This window comes from Herpailurus yagouaroundi, unplaced genomic scaffold (genome assembly GCF_014898765.1).
Source record: "Herpailurus yagouaroundi ecotype Mexico unplaced genomic scaffold, PumYag 29, whole genome shotgun sequence".
NCBI classification, from domain to species: Eukaryota; Metazoa; Chordata; class Mammalia; order Carnivora; family Felidae; genus Herpailurus; species Herpailurus yagouaroundi.
This window is the reverse complement of record NW_024412377.1, coordinates 79,535,834-79,558,891: the sequence shown is the minus strand read 5'-3', so window position 1 is coordinate 79,558,891 and position 23,058 is coordinate 79,535,834. Positions and strand designations below refer to the sequence as shown.

Here is a 23,058-nt window from a genome sequence, read left to right as displayed (position 1 = left end):
AAACCAACCTTTTTCCTTACCCTACATATCACTAGCATGCTAATAAAAAGAGGACATAACAAAAATTGATGATTCAGTTAAAATACAATTTGTGCAATAAAAACTATAACCTTAGGGGCACCTGGGTGACTTATTTGGTTGGGCATCCAACTTTGACTCAGGTCACAATCTCAAGGTTTGTGAGTTCAAGCCCCACTTTGGGCTCTGTGCCGACAGCTCAGAGCCTGGAACATGTTTCATATTCTGTGTCTCCCTCTCTCTCTCTCTCTGTTCCTCCCCTGCTCGCTCTTGCTCTCAAAAATAAATAAAAGATTTAAAAAACAAAACAAACTATAACCTTACACCAAAAGTAGAATGAAAATATCACTAAAAAAGCAAACTAATTTATATATATTAACATATATTAATATTAACATGTAAAACAAATTTAAAATGAACAATGATTAATAATAATAATTTACAAGTAGTAAAGTTGTGTTAGTTCAGGAATGTTAAGGATGGATCAATTACAGACAATATATTTAGTGAGTTCAAGCACCGGGCTCGGTGCTGACAGCTCAGAGCCTAAAGCCTGCGTCAGATTCTGTGTCTCCCCCTCTCTCTGCCCCTGTCCCACTCGTGCTGTTTCTCAGAAATAAATAAACGTTAAAAAAAAAAAATCCTTGTATTGTTGCTGTGGAAGGGCCACTCTTATTATAAATTAACTGTCTATATTATGTATGGAATCGTTTCTGTGGATTTTATTCTGTTTTACTGACCTATTTGTCCAAATCATTTGGAAGTTATCCAACTTTTGTCAGGAATAACTTAAATAACATTAGAATCAAATATTTTTTACTTAAAATTAGAACTCAGCCAGGCCTGATTTTTTTTTTTTAATTTTTTTTTTTCAACGTTTATTTATTTTTGGGACAGAGAGAGACAGAGCATGAATGGGGGAGGGGCAGAGAGAGAGGGAGACACAGAATCGGAAACAGGCTCCAGGCTCCCAGCCATCAGCCCAGAGCCTGACGCGGGGCTCAAACTCACGGACCGAGAGATCATGATCTGGCTGAAGTCGGACGCTTAACCACTGCGCCACCCAGGCGCCCCTGATTTTTTTTTTTTAAAGAAATCTTTTTCTTTCTAATTTTTAGCATTACTCCTGTATCTGTTCTCTACATTTCCTGCTTCTTGTTCAATTTTGGTAGTTTATATTCTGCTAGAAAATGATTCATTCAGTGTATGTCATTTGACTGCATACCCTGTTCTCAGCATTGTCCTAGACTCAGGAAATAGAGCAGTAAATAAAAAGACACCTTGCCTTTGTGGAACCTGTACTCTAGTAAGAGAAAACAGCCAACAAATAAATAGACTATGTGTTGGATGGTGACAACTGTGATAAAGAAAAAGACAGCAAGAAAAAGTAGAGAGGTTTCTACTTCATATACAGTATCAGAGAAGAGTGATGTTTGAGCAGACATCTAAAGAAAATGAAGGAGTAAGCCACTGTGAGCAGAGGAAGTTCTAAAATTTTTATGTTCAAAGGAACAGTATAAATGACAGTGTGGCTGGGACCTACTAAGTGAGGGAAGTAGCAGAGATGATGGGAGTAATAAATCAGATGCAGCATCTTTTGGCCTATAATTATGAATCTTTTAATCCTGAGTGAGAGGGAAAGCCACTCAAGGATTTTAAGTAAAAAATAAGAGGGGTGACTTTATTCTCCCTGACAGTCGCTATCACTCTGGTTGCTGTGGGGAGTATGCACTGAGGAACAAAAAGGTATAGCAGGGGATAGAGTGGGAATGGTGAAAACAGCTATGAAGCTACTGAAAGAATCCAGGGAAGAGATGGCTGTAGCTTGAAGCAGTATGGCAGAGCCAATATCATTTGCTTAGTCCAGTATCATTTGTTCATTGACTGATTGGGGGGCGGGGGAAGGGGATAAGAAAAAAGGAGGAATTCATGACAAAAATCCATGTTCTAAGGCCAGGGCCTGAAGATGGGAAATGGAGCAATGGTAATAAATATTTACAAAGTACTTACTATGTATCAGAAGCTGTGTGTTGTGTAAAAGGCACCTCTTTTGATTCCAGTAGTAGGCCTTTGCAATAAATACTATTTATTGTATTGAAGAAAACTGAAGTTCAGACTGAAATAACATCTGGCAAACCCAGGTCTGACCTGGAACTCTGTATTCATTCTTGACTATTAAATTATACTCACATTTAGGAGACAGATCAATAAGGCACAAAATAAGGTGTTAAATTAGGCAAGGATGTGAAGGAAAATGAAGACTGAGAAAAGGCCATTAAATTTATAATTACAGCTATTCCCAAATAAAATTTATACAGTAGTAAAATCCTAATCATGTAAGCTCTGGCTCCAGAGTCTATGTTTAAAATTATTCCATTCTTCATCTCCATAATACAAGAGATTTTAAGATCAATTATGAAGGTTAGTGAAGAAGAAATTCATGTGTTGGGCACAACAGGAAATTTTCCTTTAAGGCAATTATATGAACAAGTCAGAAAGCGAAGGAGGAAATGTGGGCAAAGAAAAGAGGCAAGAGGTGCAATTTCACCAAACTCAGTAATGAGCAGGTAAAGGAAGCAGTTCAAAGAGTTCATTTTCACCTCAGAAAAGCAAAAGCATATCGCCATCTACCTTCCCATTTCTCCCCAACAGAGAGGGGTTTAAAATAAAAAATTAATAGAAAATGGATAGGCTAGGTTAAGAAGAACCAAGTCACAAACAGAAAGATTAATCTTAAAAAGATGCTAAGTAATGCCAGCCTGTAAACCTGAAGACACAGAAATGAAAAGTCTAGAGATATGTACAAATAAGTGAGATGGAAGACAGGAACAAGAGTAGCTTATCTGAATGTCTCTAATATTATTAGGGATTGGAGGGATGTGAACAGCCAAAAATAAGGAGGAGAAAAAACTATCACTGATCAACCTTCTCTAGTTAGGATACAAAGTAGAAGCAAACAGGACAAGAAGTTAACCCGGGGAATCTAGAATGGTACAGTAGGTAAAACAAAAATGTGATTTTAGAAGTGAAAATTTCCACCTTTCAAGTCTAGCATTTAATTTATACCAGCGATAAACTTAAGATTACACCTTAGCAGTGCCAAAGATTCAGATTCTAGGGATCCTAAAGAGGAAATACTCTTTCTTAAGAATATATATTTACACGTATTTGTGCATACTGTAACTATATACAAATATGATATTTTCTTTCTGAGGAGGCTCCATGCCCAGGGGATGTACCCAGTGTAGGGCTTGAACTCACAACCTCGAGATCAAGAGTCAGACGCTTTACCAAGTCACCCAGGCGCCCCAATGAGATATACATTTATATATCAGACTATAAATTTTCACTTTGGGTGCTACCAATAACAGCATGTCTCTTATTCAAGGATAATTTGTACCGGTCTCATATCATGCAGTCTTTTTTTTTTCTAACAGTATTACTCCTTCTTGATTTTGCTCTGTATCTGGATTCTTTTAGTCCTTTATCAATCTGATGGCATATCTATATTCAATAACAACATCCACTACAACAATTTCTTAAAATAAAGGCACTAGCTGAAAAACTTGCCATGTATTAACTCATCTAATCATTATACTTACTTTTCGAACTGGCTCCAGAGCCAGTATATTCAATTACTATACCAAACTGTTTTTCCACACTGCAACCTCACTATAAAGTTTTCCTCAAAATTTGTATCACAGTTAATTTCACAGTTGAGACTATTTTGGTTTCCTGATTATATTCAGTAAATAAATCATCTGGAAAAAGGCCAAGATAGTTCCTCTCTGACTTTGATGAACATAAAAGCATGGTACCATGTAAAACCAGTATTTTTTAGACCAGTGTTACTCTAGGTCTATGAACTTGTACTAGTCCACAATGGGGGACAGGTACAGAAATTTTAGAAACCTTCATATCAGTTTGACAGTGCAATTTTATGTCTGTCATAAGCCCCAGTGGGCTTATTACATTTTGTGTATTTTTCCCTTACTTTCACTTCTCTAACGAAATTATTTTTACTTTTTTTTTTTTTTTTTTTTTTTTTACTATACTTTCTAAGAATACTGGCCTATAAAATACTGGGGGGAAAATAGCTAGTCATTTATTGTAGATAAGAAGCACTGTTTTATATAGATAAAAGGTTCAGGAACTGAAAACTTTAAAATTCTGAAGCTGAAGGGAAAAAAGTTCACTCTAAGTGTTCCTTAAATGACTTTCCCTAAAGTCTTTAATAAGAAGTTTTTCCAAGTTAATTGTACATTTATGATAAGGTTCAAAATTTAAATCTATTGCCTTTATCAATCTGAATTGCAAAACTACCCAATTCAAATACATTTCTAAATTAAAAGCTCCAAAAGATAAAACTGCCAATTAAAATAAAATATTATATGAATTCTTACTAATAACCAGTAAGTCTACTACTTACAATGCTGAATGTCTTCTGATCTAGCTCTTCAGATTCTTCAGATATGGGAACTGGTTCACCACTTGCTGTGATATGAACTGGAGCATCTGACACTGAAGATTTCTTGGATCTTTCCTTGCTATCAGACTTGGATTCACTCAACTAAAGAAAAAGAGGGGGAAAAAATCCAGCAACAACAAAGGTGAAATGATTAACACTTTCAGAAAACAATTAATGTCTCTTTTTATTCTATAATTGCTTGTTCACATTCCATACTCTTTATCTTTCCCCAATTTTATTTGGGGAAACCAAAAATAAATTATTATGTAACATTACCCTACAGGTAAGGCATTTAAAAAAACACATCCAAACCTATTTTTCTCCTCTTCTAGATACCCACATATATTTTTAAAGAACTTATTCAGGCTAATTTGGGCTGATAGGCAGTTTATTTTCCTAAAATGTAAATATGTTGATTTTGTCACTTTCTAAGTTTTACATTATGATTTGCATACCTTTTCTTCCTTTATGTCTTTTTCTTTCTGTATAGCTTCTTTTACTTTGTTTTCTCTTTTCTCTTTAAAATCTTTTTCCTTTAAATCTTTCTTATCCTCTTTTTCTTTTAGCTCCCTTTTAAGTTCTCTTTTATTCTCTTTTTCTTTTGCTTCCCTCTTTTCTTCTGATTCCTTCTTTATAAAAACATCTGGCTCAGGTCTTTCTTCACTGTCTCTTTCTGTTTTAATTTTTTTATTTGGATGTTTCACAGAAGTGATCTCATCCTGAAAAGTGCAAGTATGGCCAATGTATTACTAACCAAATCTTGACAAAGACTAATTTCTTTCTTTGTATGACTATGGATTGCATGTATGTGGATTCGGAAAGAAATAACCCAGAATCCCATTAATAATGATACATGCAATGTTCAACCTTCCTATAAAAACTAAAGCAAGCCAGTCCCATTCAAAATAAAATCAAAGGAGACAGAACCTCATTTAAATGGCAAACCTCTGAAAAGGAAGAACCTTTGCTCTATCCCTCTTAGTGACATTCTATGGGACAAGTAGAATTCTGTTCTGCATGTGAGACTATGTAATAAACTACACAAAAGGAACTTCAGTACCTAAATGTAAAATTTTAGGTCTTAGTTCAATTTTTAAATGGCAAGTATACTAAAACACGTTATGTTCCCTTTCTAGTATAAAAAGGCTGTTCTTCCAAAACACATTCTTACCTTATCATCATCTTCATCAGACTTCTCTGAGGGCAAGGGTGAAGAATCACTCTTTATTTCTTCTTTCACTTTTATAGACTTCAATGCTTTATTCTTCTTAGCTCTTGCTTTTCTCCTCTTTGAACCTCCCTAAAAATAATTATTTTATTCTAACCAACTCCAGAGATTCAATTTTAAAAAATTCCTTAAGTAGTAAATCTTAAAAGTTAACACATATTCCTACCCAATCCTTGGTCTATTGGTAGTAACTTACACCAATCTTAGAAAGTCAACAAAACTGACATAATTTAATGAGTCAAGTACATATTATCATGAGTAACTGATACTAACTATAATTATTCCTTTAAAAAAGAATTAAAGCAAAGTGGAAGTTGAAAAAAATGGGAGGTTTTTCACCTTCCTAATTTACAATTATCTTCAACTAAATTTGATCCTAACAGAGATAGCATTAAAATTATTTTACATAAAAATTATTTTACACAATGTAATTATATAATCACATTGTGATTATAATGTAAATTGTAAAGACTGTTTCTAATGACCTCTCTTTCGGTGTATTTTTCCTACTCTTCTGAACCCCTCTCATAAATAAGCTCTGTGACCTTTAATGCTGTACCTTTAGCTCTCTAATAACACCAAATAAAATAGTCATAGAGGCCCAACCTCTCAAAAATTACTCCTCTCTAAACAAGTTGCCCCCACCACCTATCCAAACACCAGGAAACACACACACACACACACACACACACACACACACACCCACCCACCCACCCCAGGATCCTACTTCTGAAAGACTTACCAGTTTTAAAAGAAATACAGAGACAACTGAAGGCAAATATCACCATATACAATTAAAGCTACTAAAATATAAAAAAATACATTTATAAGGTCATATTAGACTCAGATGTCTAGGGCTATCACTAAACTACATTTACTGACAAGTAAATTGCTCTCAAGCACTAAATTTTAACTTACTGCACCAGAAAGTCTCTGAGCTTCTTTTCTTGCAAGATCTTTACTAAGTAATTTGATGAGGTAGTCTGCACGTGTCTGCAACTGCTTTGCTTGTGGTTTTTTATCAGGATCATCTGGAAGAATCTGAAAGAAATTAACTTTTTCAGGTTGTTCTTAATAAATTACATGAAAATGTTACTGCCTAAAAAATTCTCACTCATTGAAAGAAATACATATAATTTACTGACAGGTTACAACTGTTAAAATTTATGGGCATTAAACAACTAAGAGTGCAAAATACATTTTTATATACCTACCCACAGCAAAGATTTAATTTGCCTGCGAATAAGTTCTAAATACATGAAAAAAAAAATGCCTACATTCAAAGTAATAATACAAAGTGTGAGGTTAAAAATTTCTTTTCGGGGCGCCTGGGTGGCGCAGTCGGTTGAGCGTCCGACTTCAGCCAGGTCATGACTCGCGGTCCGTGAGTTCGAGCCCCGCATCAGGCTCTGGGCTGATGGCTCAGAGCCTGGAGCCTGTTTCCAATTCTGTGTCTCCCTCTCTCTCTGCCCCTTGCCCGTTCATGCTCTGTCTCTCTCTGTCCCAAAAATAAATAAAAAACGTTGAAAAAAAAAATTTTAATAAAAAAAAAATTTCTTTTCCAATATACAAGTGTATTTAGCATCCAGTGTTATTAAACATTACAGTATTCTTAGATATCCTTCCTTTCTCAATAACAGTACATTTAACTGTACAGTATACAAAGAGTCCTAGAACAATGTTATCTATTTAAGGTGACCCAAAGCATGCACCTTGAGAAAATATCCACAGCGGGATTTTAAACTATTTTAAGTTTGGACTCACAGGCAACAAATGACACAGCACCAATATCAAAAGGTTCCCCTCTGTCTATGAAAAAGTAAAATATAAAAATATAATTTAAATAAGATAAAAAGATAAGGCAATGCTTCCAGTGTTTTCCAGTTTAGGCAAAGAAATGATTTTAGCTACCAGGGTAGTATCAAATCACCCAAATCCCTAAACATTGTTTGATTTTAGCAAAAAATTATAAAATATTTCAGAATCATTTTTTTGCTAAAAATAAGATAATGATGGAATTAGAGGTTTACTTTAAACTTAATGCTATGAAGAAAAATCTACCTATGCCTTAGTAACAAGTATATAATTTTAGAGGTTAAGCAAAATCTCACATCATTTAAATTCAATCCCTTCATGAAAACCAAGAAGCCACGGTCATACAGCTCGTTAGGGCCTTGGTTTCCCATCAGTCTAATTAATTTCTAACATAATTTAAAAGAAAAAAATCTAACATCAGTGGTCAACAGAAACAAATTTTAAGTACCTTGTGTGTTAGACTGAGGTCAGGATCCATTTTAATCATTTCCCAGCTTCCATATCCATATTCGTAGATACCAATTAACAAATTGGAATCATCTTCTTTGCCCCAGTCTATATCAAAATGAGCTGCCTTTGTATGGCATGGGATAGTATACCTAATAACAAAGTTAATAACCACTGTCAAGTTTATAACTGCTATATTAAAATTTTGAAAAACATATTTGATTAGAACTTCAAAATACTATGCTTTATTTTATCTTTAAAAACATTTCATTCAAGCTAGCCAGTGACATAAAAAAACATTTTGAACATCCATACACAGTCGAATTATTGAGTAACAATAAATATTTTATAATGGGTATAGTAAATTTAACTCACTGTTTTCTTTCTTCTGGATCTGAAGGAATGGATTTATGCAATGGTATCAATTCTTCTTCATGGGAGATGACGAGCTTGGCATTCACCTGTACTCCTGATATTCGGAATGTTGGACCCTTCACTTTTCCAAGTCTACCACCTTAATTTTTTTTAAGACATAAAAAAGTATGAAGTATACAATTCTAAGCAAGATACACTATGATGTATATTAATAAGCATTACTTATTTAGCTAATCAATTCATTTTACCTGTTTATATTATTGGGAGGGGGCACTTGTTGGCAAACTTTAAATTCACTACAAGATTTTTCAGTACATACTAGTACTTACATTATAGCAGATGTGAATTCACAGAAAGCATTTCACAGAAAGCATTTCTTAATTGTTTTACCAATTGCACAAGATACTTCAATCTATTAATGCTGTCACCTTCTAAATAAGAGTTCTAGCATGATTTTTTCCAGTACGTTTTATTACTAAATCTTATCTAAATATTTTCATTTAGGTAGATAAATTACAAAATAAGCATAATGAAGTAATTATGTCCAAAAACCATATTATACATGTACACTATCTTTTCCTAGCCATTTATATACAAAAAATACAGTAACACCTAATGCTACCTACCAGCTAGAATATACCAGACAGAAAGACAAACTCTATTGGTTTCAGTAATACAATTCTATTACCCATTTCCTATTACCCAGGAATGGTCCTGCTTTGTTTTTTAAAGCATCTTTCAAGAGTGATGAGTAGGTAGCTAAGATATAATACATACCAAACTCAATAAAAGCATAATTTGAAACTTCTATTTACCTCCCTTTAAATCATTCTCACTTTAATATTACCTGTTCGTTCTGTTCCTGAAGAATTATCCTTTAGAGCTTTAATGCAACCGTTATGTACCAATTCTCCTAGTCGTCTGAGGTCGGTCTCTGACTTATCAACTAATTCAGCATCCCGAGCAATTGCATCTAATCTGTTAATGAAATAATATAATTCTCAGGTAAATATGCAGAATAAAGTGGCACCATTTAAGGGAGACTAAGTTTCACTTTATCTCAAGCTCTACAAGTCACTTTCCATGCCCTACAAATTCTGGTTCAGATAACTGGCACAAGATACATAAAAAAAAAAAAAAAAAAAAAAAAAAAAAATTTTAAATGTGAAAATTTTTGGCAGGGAAACAATTCATTTATATATTCAAGAATAATAAAGTTAACCAATTCATTACAGAATGGTATGCTTCAAATTGAAGATTATGTAACAATTCTGTAAAAGCTTTTAATAACCAAATATTAAATTCAAAAGCAGTTAAGCACTGTAATACAGATGAACTTTAAACAACACAGGCTTCAACTGGGCAGGGTCCAGTTATCTGGATTTTTTTCGATAAATACAGTATAGTACTCTAAATATTCAAAATAAAACAAATACTTTTAAAATGGAGGTTAAGAGAGAAAAAATAGAACTAAGCCAATTTGAGTCTTTGCCACTGTATATTCAGACAGTGGGTTACCACAACCAAAGGTCAAAGAATATTCAAATCACCAACAATTACTGAGATTAACCATTAACTTAAACAAAACAAAACAAAACAAAAAACCTGTCCTGATAATCTGAATTTTAATAGCTTGTATAAGAAGGAACTCTAATTAGGGAAACTTAAGAAAATTTCCCTAGTAGGGAAACAGAACTGGCCTTTATGTCAAAAGACTGAAATTAGCAGCTCACCTTCTGGAAGGATAAATCTGCTTTTCATGTTTGTGATGGAAAAAAAGGGATAAAAGCATATGCAAAGTACAATTATGAAAACGCTGAGTATTAAAAAAAAATGCTGAGTATTTTATAGATCTATGTATTTTAAAGAAAACTTCATTTGTAGATAAAATTTTAGAGACTAGAAGGAATTGAGAATATAAAAATCTTTTCAAAAGTCTACTTGAAATTTGCTTTCTACAGACTTTGTAAATGACTTTTAAAGCAAATTTAACAAAGTAGCTAAAGTGAGTATTAGCATAAGTAAATAAAGTTGACGGCATGTAACCCACATGTAATTCTATGAGAATGACAAACATGTTTACCTTTCCAGAGGGCCACCAAACTTCTTGTAACTCTTGATAAACCTAACAGAAAATAATTGTTTGGTTTAAATGTGGGTTTCACTATCCATTAAAAAATAGATTTGTAAATATACAGAAATAAGAAAATACTTGTTAGTTCAAAAATTAATTCAAGGTACTGTTTACTACCAACACAAATGAATAAACTATGCTAAAGACAAAAATGTTAAAACATTAAGATATACCAAGTAAGACAAGACATATTTTAACACCCAGGATGATGTTCAGAAACCAATATAAATAAAACAATAGAAGCTAAATTTTATTTTAGAAATTACTTTATTATTTTCACAAGACAAGTTCAAGGCTACCACAGGAAGTGTCTCCCAAATTATCAATCAATCATAGAAAACCTCCTCAAATTCCAAGTACTGTTTTCTGAATAATACCTTTAACTCAGATGTATGGTTATTATACCAACAATAGAAAATAAAAATTTTACTTAAGAACAAAGCTACCCAAGTGGTTGATGGATGAGGGAAAATATCCAGGAAAAGTAGAAGCTGAAATGTTCTTCAACTAAAGACAGAAAGTCCAGCAAATCAGGTGGTCATAAAAGTACTCTTAATAAAATCTAACAATATATTTAGTTTTCTGGCAGAAAGAAGGAGGAAGAACTTTATCAGTCAGGTCTATGGTTTAAGAGAAAAGAGTTACAATGACTTGAAAGAAACAACAAACTCCCAAAATACAGCAATGAGCAACCTTTTCACAAATTTCATAAGCAAAAATTGACATAAACAAAAGTTGGCTGTTATCCCGTTCCCCTTAAATAAACGTGTATAAAGAAACGCATATTTTCAAAGAGAACTAAAATTTATCCTACATGACTATCTTACCTCAATTCCTACCTGGATATATCAGAAATACTTTTAACATTGTTACTTTCAAAAAGCAAATCTCAGTGTTAAAAAACCTAGAAAAATATGGAACTAAAGTATTCTCACATAAAAATAGTAACGCTGGGAATCATAAATGCAGTGAGAAATTTTAATAAACAAATTGAATGTACTAAAATATATATTATTCAATAGGGCCACTATTCTGAACCAGATTACTAAAAGCAAAAAAATGTAGCAGTCTAAATAGACTAACAATAAATAACATGCAGAGACTAGATAATCAAACTTTATTTTTCATAGCTATAATGAACACCCAAAACCAGAACCATCTAATCCCTGCACAATCATATATTTTTGCCTCCTCTAAAACTTTCATCTTAATCTTTGAAAATATGGAATTTGTATATTTTATTTCACCTTCTAAAAAAATCAAGTTGAAGTAAAATAGTCTTATGTCATCTTACCGCCGAATTTCTGCATCACTAAATCCTTTGATAGTCTCCCGAGGGATAGTCCGTGGTCTTCCACGTTTCTTTGGCCTTTTCCTTTCTGAGATCGAGTCACTATCAGATCCAGAATATCTCCTACTTCTACTGCGCCTCCCTTCACTGCCATTAAAACTAATCTGGAATTGGAAAACAAAAATTTACCGAAGCTTAAAGGCGGCTTCTATGGTAAGAGCAAAGAAAACACTACAAAAGATCAACAGAACAAATTCAAATGTGGTCTGTATATCAAAAATTTCCCATAAATAATATTAAAAAGCAAACAAAACAGAGAAAAACATGGCAGGTTAATGGCAAAGAGTTAGTAACAGCCCTAATATTTTTTTAAAACATTCTCATAAATCAGCAGGAAAATACAAGATTGTCCTTCGGTAAAAATATGAGAAAAATTATCAACAAGCAATTAATCAAATAACAAATACAGAATTATAGAACCTCACTGCTAATTTTTTCAAATGAGAATTAAAGTAACTATTTATTTATAACATCTATTCTTTAACAGAAACATCAAAACATACTTTCTATAAGTCTTTGGAGTCTTTCCACAGTCACAGTGCATATTCTGAACCCCTAATATGTTGAAGCTAATCCAAAGTCAAGCTTGGTATACAGTTCTCACTCATTCTACCCTCCTTTCATACTTTGACAAGATGTAATATAATGCTATGCTTCCCATGTACTATAAAAGGAGATCGTTTTGGGGTTGGCAGATATAATCACTAATAACAAACTGTATATGGGCACTTTCAAACCAAATACACATTATTTGGCTCCATTTCTGCCTGGGATGTAGAAAGTTGATAGGATGCTCCCATCCTAACAATAAACCTCATCTCCAAAGCCTAACTTCTTTTATACGCATCAAAACCACAAGAGAATCTAATAGTCTAAAACATACGGAAATACAGTAGATGATACTTGAACACTGGCTTTCCTGTGAAAAGCATGAGTGGTAGACACCAAATAATATATAAGCAGGTAAAGGGAAGTTAGCTAAAATTGGCTAAAGGCCGCATTTGGGTGACCATGACAGCACAGGATTCCTGGAAACCGAAAACATGGTTTTGTTTGTTTGTTTGCTTGTTTGTTTTTTTTTTTTAACTTTCCACCTTTTATCTCCATCTGTATCATCCATTTGAAAAGAATGACAGAAAAGATTCCCACCCACCCAAACTGGACGGCTGTTCAAGCTTTGTACAGAACAGAACCTGTACTCCCTCTCAGGCACTCCTCCACAAAACTCCCAACAGGTGCTCAGAAGAAAGACTGGAATCAGAGCACAGGAGATCAGAAAAAAACGTTCCTTCCTGAAGATGGCCTGGAGAAAGGGAGCAGTCATCTACTGCACTGAGGGCACAGAAGAACTAATACAGTTGTAGAAAAAGAAAAAAAGAAAAAGAAAAAGAAAAAGAAAAAAGGAAAAAGAAAAAGAAAAAGAAAAAGAAAAAGAAAAAGAAAAAGAAAAAGAAGGAAAAGAAAAAGGAAAAGGAAAAGGAAAAGGAAAAGAAAAAAAGAAAAAAAGAAAAAAAAAAAACTCTATCCCTGGGGGAAAGATAGCAGAATAATGACTAGACAATTCCCTCAATGCCTAAGACTCAAAATTTAAGGAGGCACCAAAAGATTCCGTAATCAACAATAATAATCTTGTTACACAATATCCAAAAAAACAAAAGTTAATGCAAAGAAAGAAATTTAGTATTAAACCTTTTTCCTTTTCCTGTAGGATCTGATACAGCCTAGCGAAGCACTTTTACCATTATTCAAAAATCTACAGTCTTCACTTGGGTCATAAACAGTAAATATTTAAAAATTCAAAACACACAAATCAAATCAAGGTATGTTCTATGACAATGACAGAATTCATTAACAAAGATAGTGAGAATACCTCCCAAGTACTTGGAAATTAAACAACACCCTTCCTAACAACAAAAAAGCACAAAACAAACCAACAAAAACACCACCAAAGAGGAAGTTACACAGCAAATTAGAAAACATTCTGAAATGAATGAAAATGAAAACATAACCGGTATCAAAAATTTACAAGATTCAGAAAAGGTAAAGAGTGGGAAAATTATAGCATTAAATGCTAGTAATACTAAAAAAGGGAGGTCTTGATTCAATTGTTGTGTGTATCTTAAGACACTAAAAAACAAATTAAAGCAAAGTGGAAGAAATATGAAAGAGCAGAAATAAATGAATTTAAAACAGAAAGATCAATGAAACCTGGGATGATTTTTTGGGAGATATTATGAGTAATTTTATGCCTAGAAATTCAACAACTTAGATAAAATGGACAATTTCTTTGAAAGAAACTACCAAACTCACTCACTCAAGAAATATTCTGCATAGTTGTTTATAAAAGGAATTAAGAGTTAAAAATTTTAACAAAGAAAACTCCAAGCCTAGATGGTTTCCCTGACAAATAGTGCCAAACATTTAGTGAAGAATACCAATTCTATACAAACTCTTCTCAAAACCAGAAGAGGAGAGAATACCCTCCAACTCATTTTATAAGGCAAAAATTATCAAATCAGATGAAAACACTTACAAAAGAAGAAAAGGATGGACCAGTATGCCTTATTAACAAAACCAGATCAGCCCAGGTATGACTACTCTTAAATCAACTGACATATATTTTAGATTAAAATGTCACCTGTTTTGCACAGTTTCTCATTCTTGGGAGCATATAAATTTCTTCAAGTTCCTTTTGTCTTTCTTCCTCTTCTAATCGTCTTCGTTGATCTTCAGGAATTATTTCCTCCCAATTCTTTGAATTTCTTTCTGGTTCCAACTCAATGTCATCCTCATCCATATTTGAAAAGTTGGCAACCTTAAATTCCAGAATTTTAAGAAATAGTAAGCATTAAAGAAGAACTCATCCTTAAATTACATTTTACATTTCAGAGAAGAGGAAGTGACATGCCAGAACAAGACAATAAAACTTAAATATCCTCAGGATAATGAATATGACTATGGACTGAACCAAAATTGCCTGCTAAACTAAGTTCTTTATTACTTATGATTTCTTTATTAGGTTGAAGTAGATCAAACCAAAAGACTTGTAAGAAACCTCTTCCATGAATGATTCTGTTTTCTCCTGCTGCTCAACAAAATTAGTTAACAGAACAATAACAAAATAATGTATAATAACATGCTAATCATCTTCTGCAGAAAATACCACACCAATGCATTAATTACAAAGTGCTGTAGACAATACAATATTCTTATTTTTAGGATCATAATAAATAGTACAAAGAGCTAACAAAACACAAAAGAGCTCTGAGTCCATAAACTTACTCAGGTTCCTAGTTTCTTCATCTCTTAAAAAAAAGGATAAAAAGAGCTAACTTTGTGAAGATTAAATGAGAGAATACATTTAAGGAACTATGAAGACTGGTACACAGAAAGCACTCATTAAAGCTAACTGCCAATAGTGGAACACTAAAACTTACAGAAGCTAGATGAAAGAACCTATGCTCACCCTGTGTAAGGAATAACACTGCAAAAATAGCGTTCATTTCTCATGTCTATTATTTAAGTGTAATGAAAATCCTAAAGCGAGCAGTTTATCAACTCACTGGTGTAAAAATAATCTGTATTACTTTGGCTAGTTTATCAGTGACATTTTTTTCAGACTGCCAGTTAGTCAAATTAAAACCAAATAGTATAACTTAATGTATTGAGTTCATCACACCAGAATGAGTACTGGTTCCAGAAACGTTTATTTCTCAAGATTAACGAATAGTCTTCTAACTTATCACCTTGCTTTTAATTCTTGTTCCATTATAGTATATCCTCCACACTGCAGCCAGTGATTCACTAAAATTAAAAAAGTTTTTATTCATTGCTATGTCCCTGGTGCATGGCACACTACAGGTGCTCAATAAATAACTGGTCAATGAACAAATGACACAAACTGGACTGCTCCTTAAAACCTCCAGTTTGTGGGGGCGCCTGTGTGGTTCAGTCGGTTAAGCGTCTGACTTTGGCTCAGGTCATGATCTCATGGTCCATGGGATCAAGCCTCACATCAGGGTCTGTGCTGACAGCTCAGAGCTTGGAGCCTGCTTCGGATTCTGTCTCTCTCTCTCTGACCCTGCCCTGCTTGCTGCTCTCTCTCTCAAAAATAAACACACACACACAAAAGAAATTAAAACAAACAAACAAAAAAACAAAAAAAAAAACCCTCCCCATTTGAAAAACTTCAATTTGTTGAAAATGGCTATAGAGGAACTACCAGGAGTATTTATAAGTACTAACAGGAGCTCATTGCTTACTTGGACTGATTAACTTGGATTTTCTTAGTTGTGATAATGCTTAATTTAATCTAATGTCAAAAACTGCAGAACTACTCCAACAAACAGTAGCTAAAAGCCTTTGGTCACAGAAATCTAAATTTAGAGATATCACGTTCCCTCATTTGCCAAATATTTGAGGACATACTATTTGCCAAGCATTTTTTTTACATGCTAATTAGGAAATAACTGCCCTCCTCATTCCACTAAATGTATCTATTCATATACAATTTGGTCCTTTCCACATCAAGCTGCTACTGCTTTGTCAGTATAAGGGAGAAAAGTTTTCATACACCATACCAAATTTTAAAACAAAAATGTTAAGAAATGATCTTGCTGATTGTGCTTAAAGAGGTTTTAAGAAAACACATACGGGATAGAAGGAACATACTTAAAGATCCTAAAAGCCATTTATGAAAAGCCCACAGCTAACATCATCCTCAACGGGGAAAAACTGAGAGCTTTTTCCCTGAGATCAGGAACACGACAGGGATGCCCACTCTCACCGCTGTTGTTTAACATAGTGCTGGAAGTGCTAGCATCAGCAATCAGACAACAAAAGGAAATCAAAGGCATCAAAATTGGCAAAGATGAAGTCAAGCTTTCGCTTTTTGCAGATGACATGATATTATACATGGAAAATCCGACAGACTCCACCAAAAGTCTGCTAGAACTGATACATGAATTCAGCAAAGTTGCAGGATACAAAATCAATGTACAGAAATCAGTTGCATTCTTATACACTAACAATGAAGTAACAGAAAGACAAATAAGGAAACTGATCCCATTCACAATTGCACCAAGAAGCATAAAATACCTAGGAATAAATCTAACCAAAGATGTAAAGGATCTGTATGCTGAAAACTATAGAAAGCTTATGAAGGTAATTGAAGAAGATTTAAAGAAATGGAAAGACATTCCCTGCTCATGGATTGGAAGAATAAATATTGTCAAAATGTCAATTCTACCCAAAGCTATCTACACATTCAATGCAATCCCAATCAAAATTGCACCAGCATTCTTCTCGAAACTAGAACAAGCAATCCTAAAATTCACATGGAACCACAAAAGGCCCCGAATAGCCAAAGTAATTTTGAAGAAGAAGACCAAAGCAGGAGGCATCACAATCCCAGACTTTAGCCTCTACTACAAAGCTGTCATCATCAAGACAGCATGGTATTGGCACAAAAACAGACACATAGACCAATGGAATAGAATAGAAACCCCAGAACTAGACCCACAAACGTATGGCCAACTCATCTTTGACAAAGCAGGAAAGAACATCCAATGGAAAAAAGACAGTCTCTTTAACAAATGGTGCTGGGAGAACTGGACAGCAACATGCAGAAGGTTGAAACTAGACCACTTTCTCACACCATTCACAAAAATAAACTCAAAAGGGATCAAGGACCTGAATGTGAGACAGGAAACCATCAAAACCCTAGAGGAGAAAGCAGGAAAAGACCTCTCTGACCTCAGCCGTAGCAATCTCTTACTCGACACATCCCCAAAGGCAAGGGAATTAAAAGCAAAAGTGAATTACTGGGACCTTATGAAGATAAAAAGCTTCTGCACAGCAAAGGAAACAACCAACAAAACTAAAAGGCAACCAACGGAATGGGAAAAGATATTTGCAAATGACATATCGGACAAAGGGCTAGTATCCAAAATCTATAAAGAGCTCACCAAACTCCACACCCGAAAAGCAAATAAGCCAGTGAAGAAATGGGCAGAAAACATGAATAGACACTTCTCTAAAGAAGACATCCGGATGGCCAACAGGCACATGAAAAGATGTTCAGCGTCGCTCCTTATCAGGGAAATACAAATCAAAACCACACTCAGATATCACCTCACGCCAGTCAGAGTGGCCAAAATGAACAAATCAGGAGACTATAGATGCTGGAGAGGATGTGGAGAAACGGGAACCCTCTTGCACTGTTGGTGGGAATGCAAATTGGTGCAGCCGCTCTGGAAAGCAGTGTGGAGGTTCCTCAGAAAATTAAAAATAGACCTACCCTATGACCCAGCAATAGCACTGCTAGGAATGTATCCAAGGGACACAGGAGTACTGATGCATAGGGGCACTTGTACCCCAATGTTCATAGTAGCACTCTCAACAATAGCCAAATGATGGAAAGAGCCTAAATGTCCATCAACTGATGAATGGATAAAGAAATTGTGGTTTATATACACTATGGAATACTACGTGGCAATGAGAAAAAATGAAATATGGCCTTTTGTAGCAACGTGGATGGAACTGGAGAGTGTGATGCTAAGTGAAATAAGCCATACAGAGAAAGACAGATACCATATGGTTTCACTCTTATGTGGATCCTGAGAAACTTAACAGGAACCCATGGGGGAGGGGAAGGAAAAAAAAAAAGAGGTTAGAGTGGGAGAGAGCCAAAGCATAAGAGACTGTTGAGAACTGAGAGCAAACTGAGGGTTGATGGGGGGTGGGAGGGAGGAGAGGGTGGGTGATGGGTATTGAGGAGGGCACCTTTTGGGATGAGCACTGGGTGTTGTATGGAAACCAATTTGACAATAAATTTCATATATAAAAAAAAAAAAAAGAAAACACATAATGACAAAAAAATAATCACTATCAACTGAAATAATTACAAAGAAAAATAAAAAAGAAAGAAAATCTACCTTGAACTGGGAAAGCAATTCATCTCCTACAGTTAAAGGGCCTGGTTCATTTTCATGAGTTTCAGCCCTCTTCAAGATTTCATCTATATCCATTTCCTGTAATTAGAAAGAAATCTTTATTAAGTATACTTTAATATATTTTAAAGTAAATACACCTTATGCTTATAGTTTAAAGAAGTGTCATATATATATGTTTTTTTAACCTGGGGTTCTTGTTCTTCTCCTTCAGGTTCCTTAAAAAGTTCCTCAGCACCAAACTTTAAGATAGCTGATAATTCTTCTTTATTGAAAGGAGTAGAGCTAAAACCAAGAAAAACAAAAAAGCTTAATACTACTAACAGTTAACAATTTAACATTTATGTTGCACTTTTATTAATTATTGACAAAGTCAACTCTATGGAAGTTATATGACAGAGTTAGGTGAAATATTTTCAGTTTACTTATTTTAAAAGTATGGGGCGCCTGGGTGGCGCAGTCGGTTGGGCGTCCGACTTCAGCTAGGTCACGATCTCGCGGTTCGTGAGTTCGAGCCCCGCGTCGGGCTCTGGGCTGATGGCTCAGAGCCTGGAGCCTGTTTCCAATTCTGTGTCTCCCTCTCTCTCTGCCCCTCCCCCGTTCATGCTCTGTCTCTCTCTATCCCAAAAATAAATAAACGTTGAAAATAAAAGTAAAGTACTTGAAACCTGGAAATTAAAGGAATTTCTCCCAAGACTTAACAAAATTTGAGTGATAAAAACCAGTAATGAACATGTGCCTTTGACTAGAAATTACTACAATGCTTTAAAAAAATCACAATACTAAACATAGTACTTCAAAGATCTGCTTATAGCATGTAATATTTCAGGAAAATGAGTACAGTACGATTATAAAATGACTTTTTAAAAATATATTAAGGTAACTACCTTGACGGGGCAGAACCTGTATGTAGTACTGTCTTCCCAGTTGTGTCCATTCTCTGAATCACAAGATGATCTAAAACCATCTTCTTTTTGGCCCTTTCAAGAATATCCTCTTCAACTGATCCCTTAGTAACTAGACGATAAATATTCACCTGTAAAGATACACACAATGAAAATACAATGTAGCAAAAAGTATTTGTTTTGCTAATGCGAAATACCCAAATACTGTACATAAAGTGAAGCTCATACTATGTGAAATTTTCACTAGTCAAAATAAAAATTAAAAAATGTATAACAATATATATAAAAGCTAAATTTCTTCAATTTAAAAAGTATTTTATGGTTGTGTACTGCTTGCATTTTGAACAGATTTTATTTGCTTTTTATTTTTTTAAAGGGATAACAGTAATTTTTATCTTTTAGCTGAGAAGGAAAAAAAGTGGTAAATTTATAACAATTTCTACCTGTTTCCTTAATTCTAATTAATGTTTCAATATTCCACATAGTTCAAAATTCTATGAACCATACCCCAGGTTAATGATGAAATCCTGCCATAAAACGAAGACTTCCAAAATACACAAAAATTGATGTGCAGTAATTTGCCCTATTTCTCAAGGTTAGCAGTTCTATATCAAATAGCACCCAAAGGGATATTTTCAAAATTTATAGGAACATTGTAGCTTTTGCAATGATTAGGCGGGCTTACGAGTACTTAAGAGTACAGTGATCTGGGACACTAGACCCTCTGCACTAAACTGTACCTTCAGACACAAAGAAAAACTATCCTGAGTCTTTTCTTTCAAATGATTTTCAAAACTTTTAAAATTATCTTGAGTCTCAATTCACCCTCTATTTTAATGTAAATAAGAGTTTAAATGAACATTATAGTTTTTTTCAGCACTGCAACTATTGCATCAATCAGCAGATAACTAGATACTGTTTTATTTGGATCTCTGCCAAAGTTATCATCTCCAAATGTGTATAGTATTGGTGTCACAAATAAAGCTCACCTGTATTGCTCATCTATACTCATTTTGTAGTTCTTGCATGGAAATACTTAACAAGAAATATGAAACACCTGTGTCAGATTTAGAACCAAATACTAGTAAAAAAAGAGCAGGTACATGCATATGATTTCACTCATATGTGGAATTTAAAAAACAAAACAAATGATCATTGAGAAGAAAAGAGAGAAACAAACAGACTCTTAACTACAGAGGATAAAGTCATGATTACCAGAGGGGAAAGGGGTGGGGAGATGGGTTAAATAGGTGATGGGTACTAAGCAGTGCACTTGTGATCAGCACTGGGTGCTGTATGGAAGTGGTGAATCACACTATATTATACACCTGAAACTAATAATACAATGTATGTTAATTGGAATTTACATAAAAACAAAAAAGAGCAGGTACAAAAGCACAGGAATCTTACCATAGTGCATCAATAATGAAATAATTAAAAACATCTCAAAATCATTAATAAAAATGTATTTATATATTCATTTATATTTTAAATGTTATTAAATAATGTATTAAACAAATGTACAATAATTAATGTATTAAATATTTTAAAACATTCATATTTATATCACATTTGTTTTTATGCAGTTTTGTAACATAATGGTTAGAAATACATGTTACCATTATTTTGCCATCTTATTCAGATATTCTTCCCAGAAGTCTACCACACAACTTTCTACAGTATCTTGCCTAACTGGTTCTTCTAATACCCTCTATTTTCTATCACCTATTAGAAAATATGGTGGCCTTTAAATAGTCTTTAAGTAGTTGTTTAAGAAGTATAAATGGAATGCGAGTTCAGCCATGGTCGAGGATTTCGATATAGGAGGTATCTGCTATTTAGTGCAATTAATCACTATTCCCCATCTCATTCATAAAAGAGGTCTATTTTGAGTATTCACATCTACATTAGGCCCAGCTCACTTGTGAAATTATCTTATTTTCTCACCATCTCCTCTATGACAATCTGTAATTTATATTGGCATGTTATTCCTACTTCAAGTTTCCCTCTCTTTATAACGTGCAGATAAATTATTAGTATTGTAGAATCCAGGCCTTCCTAAAGAAGGAAGAAAGGTCTCAGATACACAACCTAATCTTACACCTTAAAGAGCTGGAAAAAGAACAGCCAATAAAACCCAAAACCAGCAGAAGACGGGAAATAATGAAGATTAGAGCAGAAATCAATGCTATCGAAACCAAAAAACAAACAAACAAAAAAACACATTAGAACAGATCCAATGAAACCAGAAGCTGGTTCTTTGAAAGAATTAACGAAATTGATAAACCCCTAGCCAGTTTGATCACAAAGAAAAAGGAAAGGACCCAAATAAATAAAATCAAGAATGGAAAGAGAGATCACAACCAACACAGCAGAAATACAAACAATAAGAGAATATTATGAGCAATTATACGCCAATAAAATGGACAATCTGGATGAAATGGACAAATTCCTAGAAACATAAAAACTACCAAAACTGAAACGGGAAGAAATAGAAAATTTGAACAGACCCATAACCAGTAAAGAAATCCAATTAGTAATCAAAAAACTCCCCCCAAAAAACAAGAGTACAGGGCCAGACGGCTTCCCAGGGGAATTCTACCGAACATTTAAGGAAGAGTTAACACCTACTCTCTTGAAGCTGTTCCAAAAAATAGAAATGGAAGGAAAACTTCCAAGATCTTTCTATGAAGCCAGCATTACCCTGATTCTAAAACCACACAAAGACCCCACTAAGAAGGAGAAATATAGACCAATTTCCCTGATGAACATGGATGCAAAAATCCTCAACAAGAAATTGGCCAACTGGATCTAACAGTACATTAAAAAAATTATTCACCACAATCAAGTGGGATTTATACCTGGGATGCAGGGCTGGTTCAATATCCACAAAACAATCAATGTGATTCATCACATCAATAGAAGAAAGAACAAGAACCACATGATCCTCTCAACAGATGGAGAGAAAGCATTTGACAAAATACAACATTCTTTCTTGATAAAAACCCTCAAGAGAGTAGCAATAGAAGGATCCTATCTCAAAATCAAAAAAGGCATAAGACCCAACACTAATATCATCCTCAAGAGAGAAAAACTGAGAGCTTTCCCCCTAAGGTCAAGAACAAGACAGGGATGTCCACTCTCACCACTGTTATTCAGCATAGTATTGGAAGTCTTAGCCTCAGCAATCAGACAACACAAAGAAATAAAAGGCATCCAAATCGGCCAGGAGGAGGTCAAACTTTCACTCTTGGCAGATGACATGACACTCTATGTGGAAACCTCAAAAGATTCCACCAAAAAAACTGCTAGAACTGATCCATGAATTCAGGAGAGCTGAAGGATGTAAAAATCAATGCACAGAAAT

The 23,058-nt window shown here is 34.2% G+C and overlaps 1 protein-coding gene across 4 annotated transcripts in view; it reads right to left on the bottom strand.

Annotated features, from left to right (window-relative positions):
- CHD1 (chromodomain helicase DNA binding protein 1) overlaps positions 1–23,058 on the bottom strand; it is an 80,752-nt gene that overhangs the window by 9,341 nt on the left and 48,353 nt on the right. For 2 of the 4 annotated variants that reach the window (XM_040447814.1, XM_040447822.1), the window contains 13 exons: positions 19,674–19,822; positions 18,975–19,071; positions 18,772–18,867; positions 14,475–14,651; positions 11,780–11,940; positions 10,435–10,476; positions 9,199–9,329; positions 8,352–8,490; positions 7,978–8,128; positions 6,633–6,755; positions 5,658–5,786; positions 4,942–5,205; positions 4,448–4,588 (listed from right to left, as the gene is read on the bottom strand). In XM_040447814.1, the coding sequence (XP_040303748.1) occupies positions 4,448–4,588; positions 4,942–5,205; positions 5,658–5,786; positions 6,633–6,755; positions 7,978–8,128; positions 8,352–8,490; positions 9,199–9,329; positions 10,435–10,476; positions 11,780–11,940; positions 14,475–14,651; positions 18,772–18,867; positions 18,975–19,071; positions 19,674–19,822 (1,800 nt within the window). The remainder of the gene's footprint in view (positions 1–4,447; positions 4,589–4,941; positions 5,206–5,657; positions 5,787–6,632; positions 6,756–7,977; positions 8,129–8,351; positions 8,491–9,198; positions 9,330–10,434; positions 10,477–11,779; positions 11,941–14,474; positions 14,652–18,771; positions 18,868–18,974; positions 19,072–19,673; positions 19,823–23,058) is intronic. The other 2 variants (XM_040447831.1, XM_040447841.1) reach the window with 1 other exon arrangement.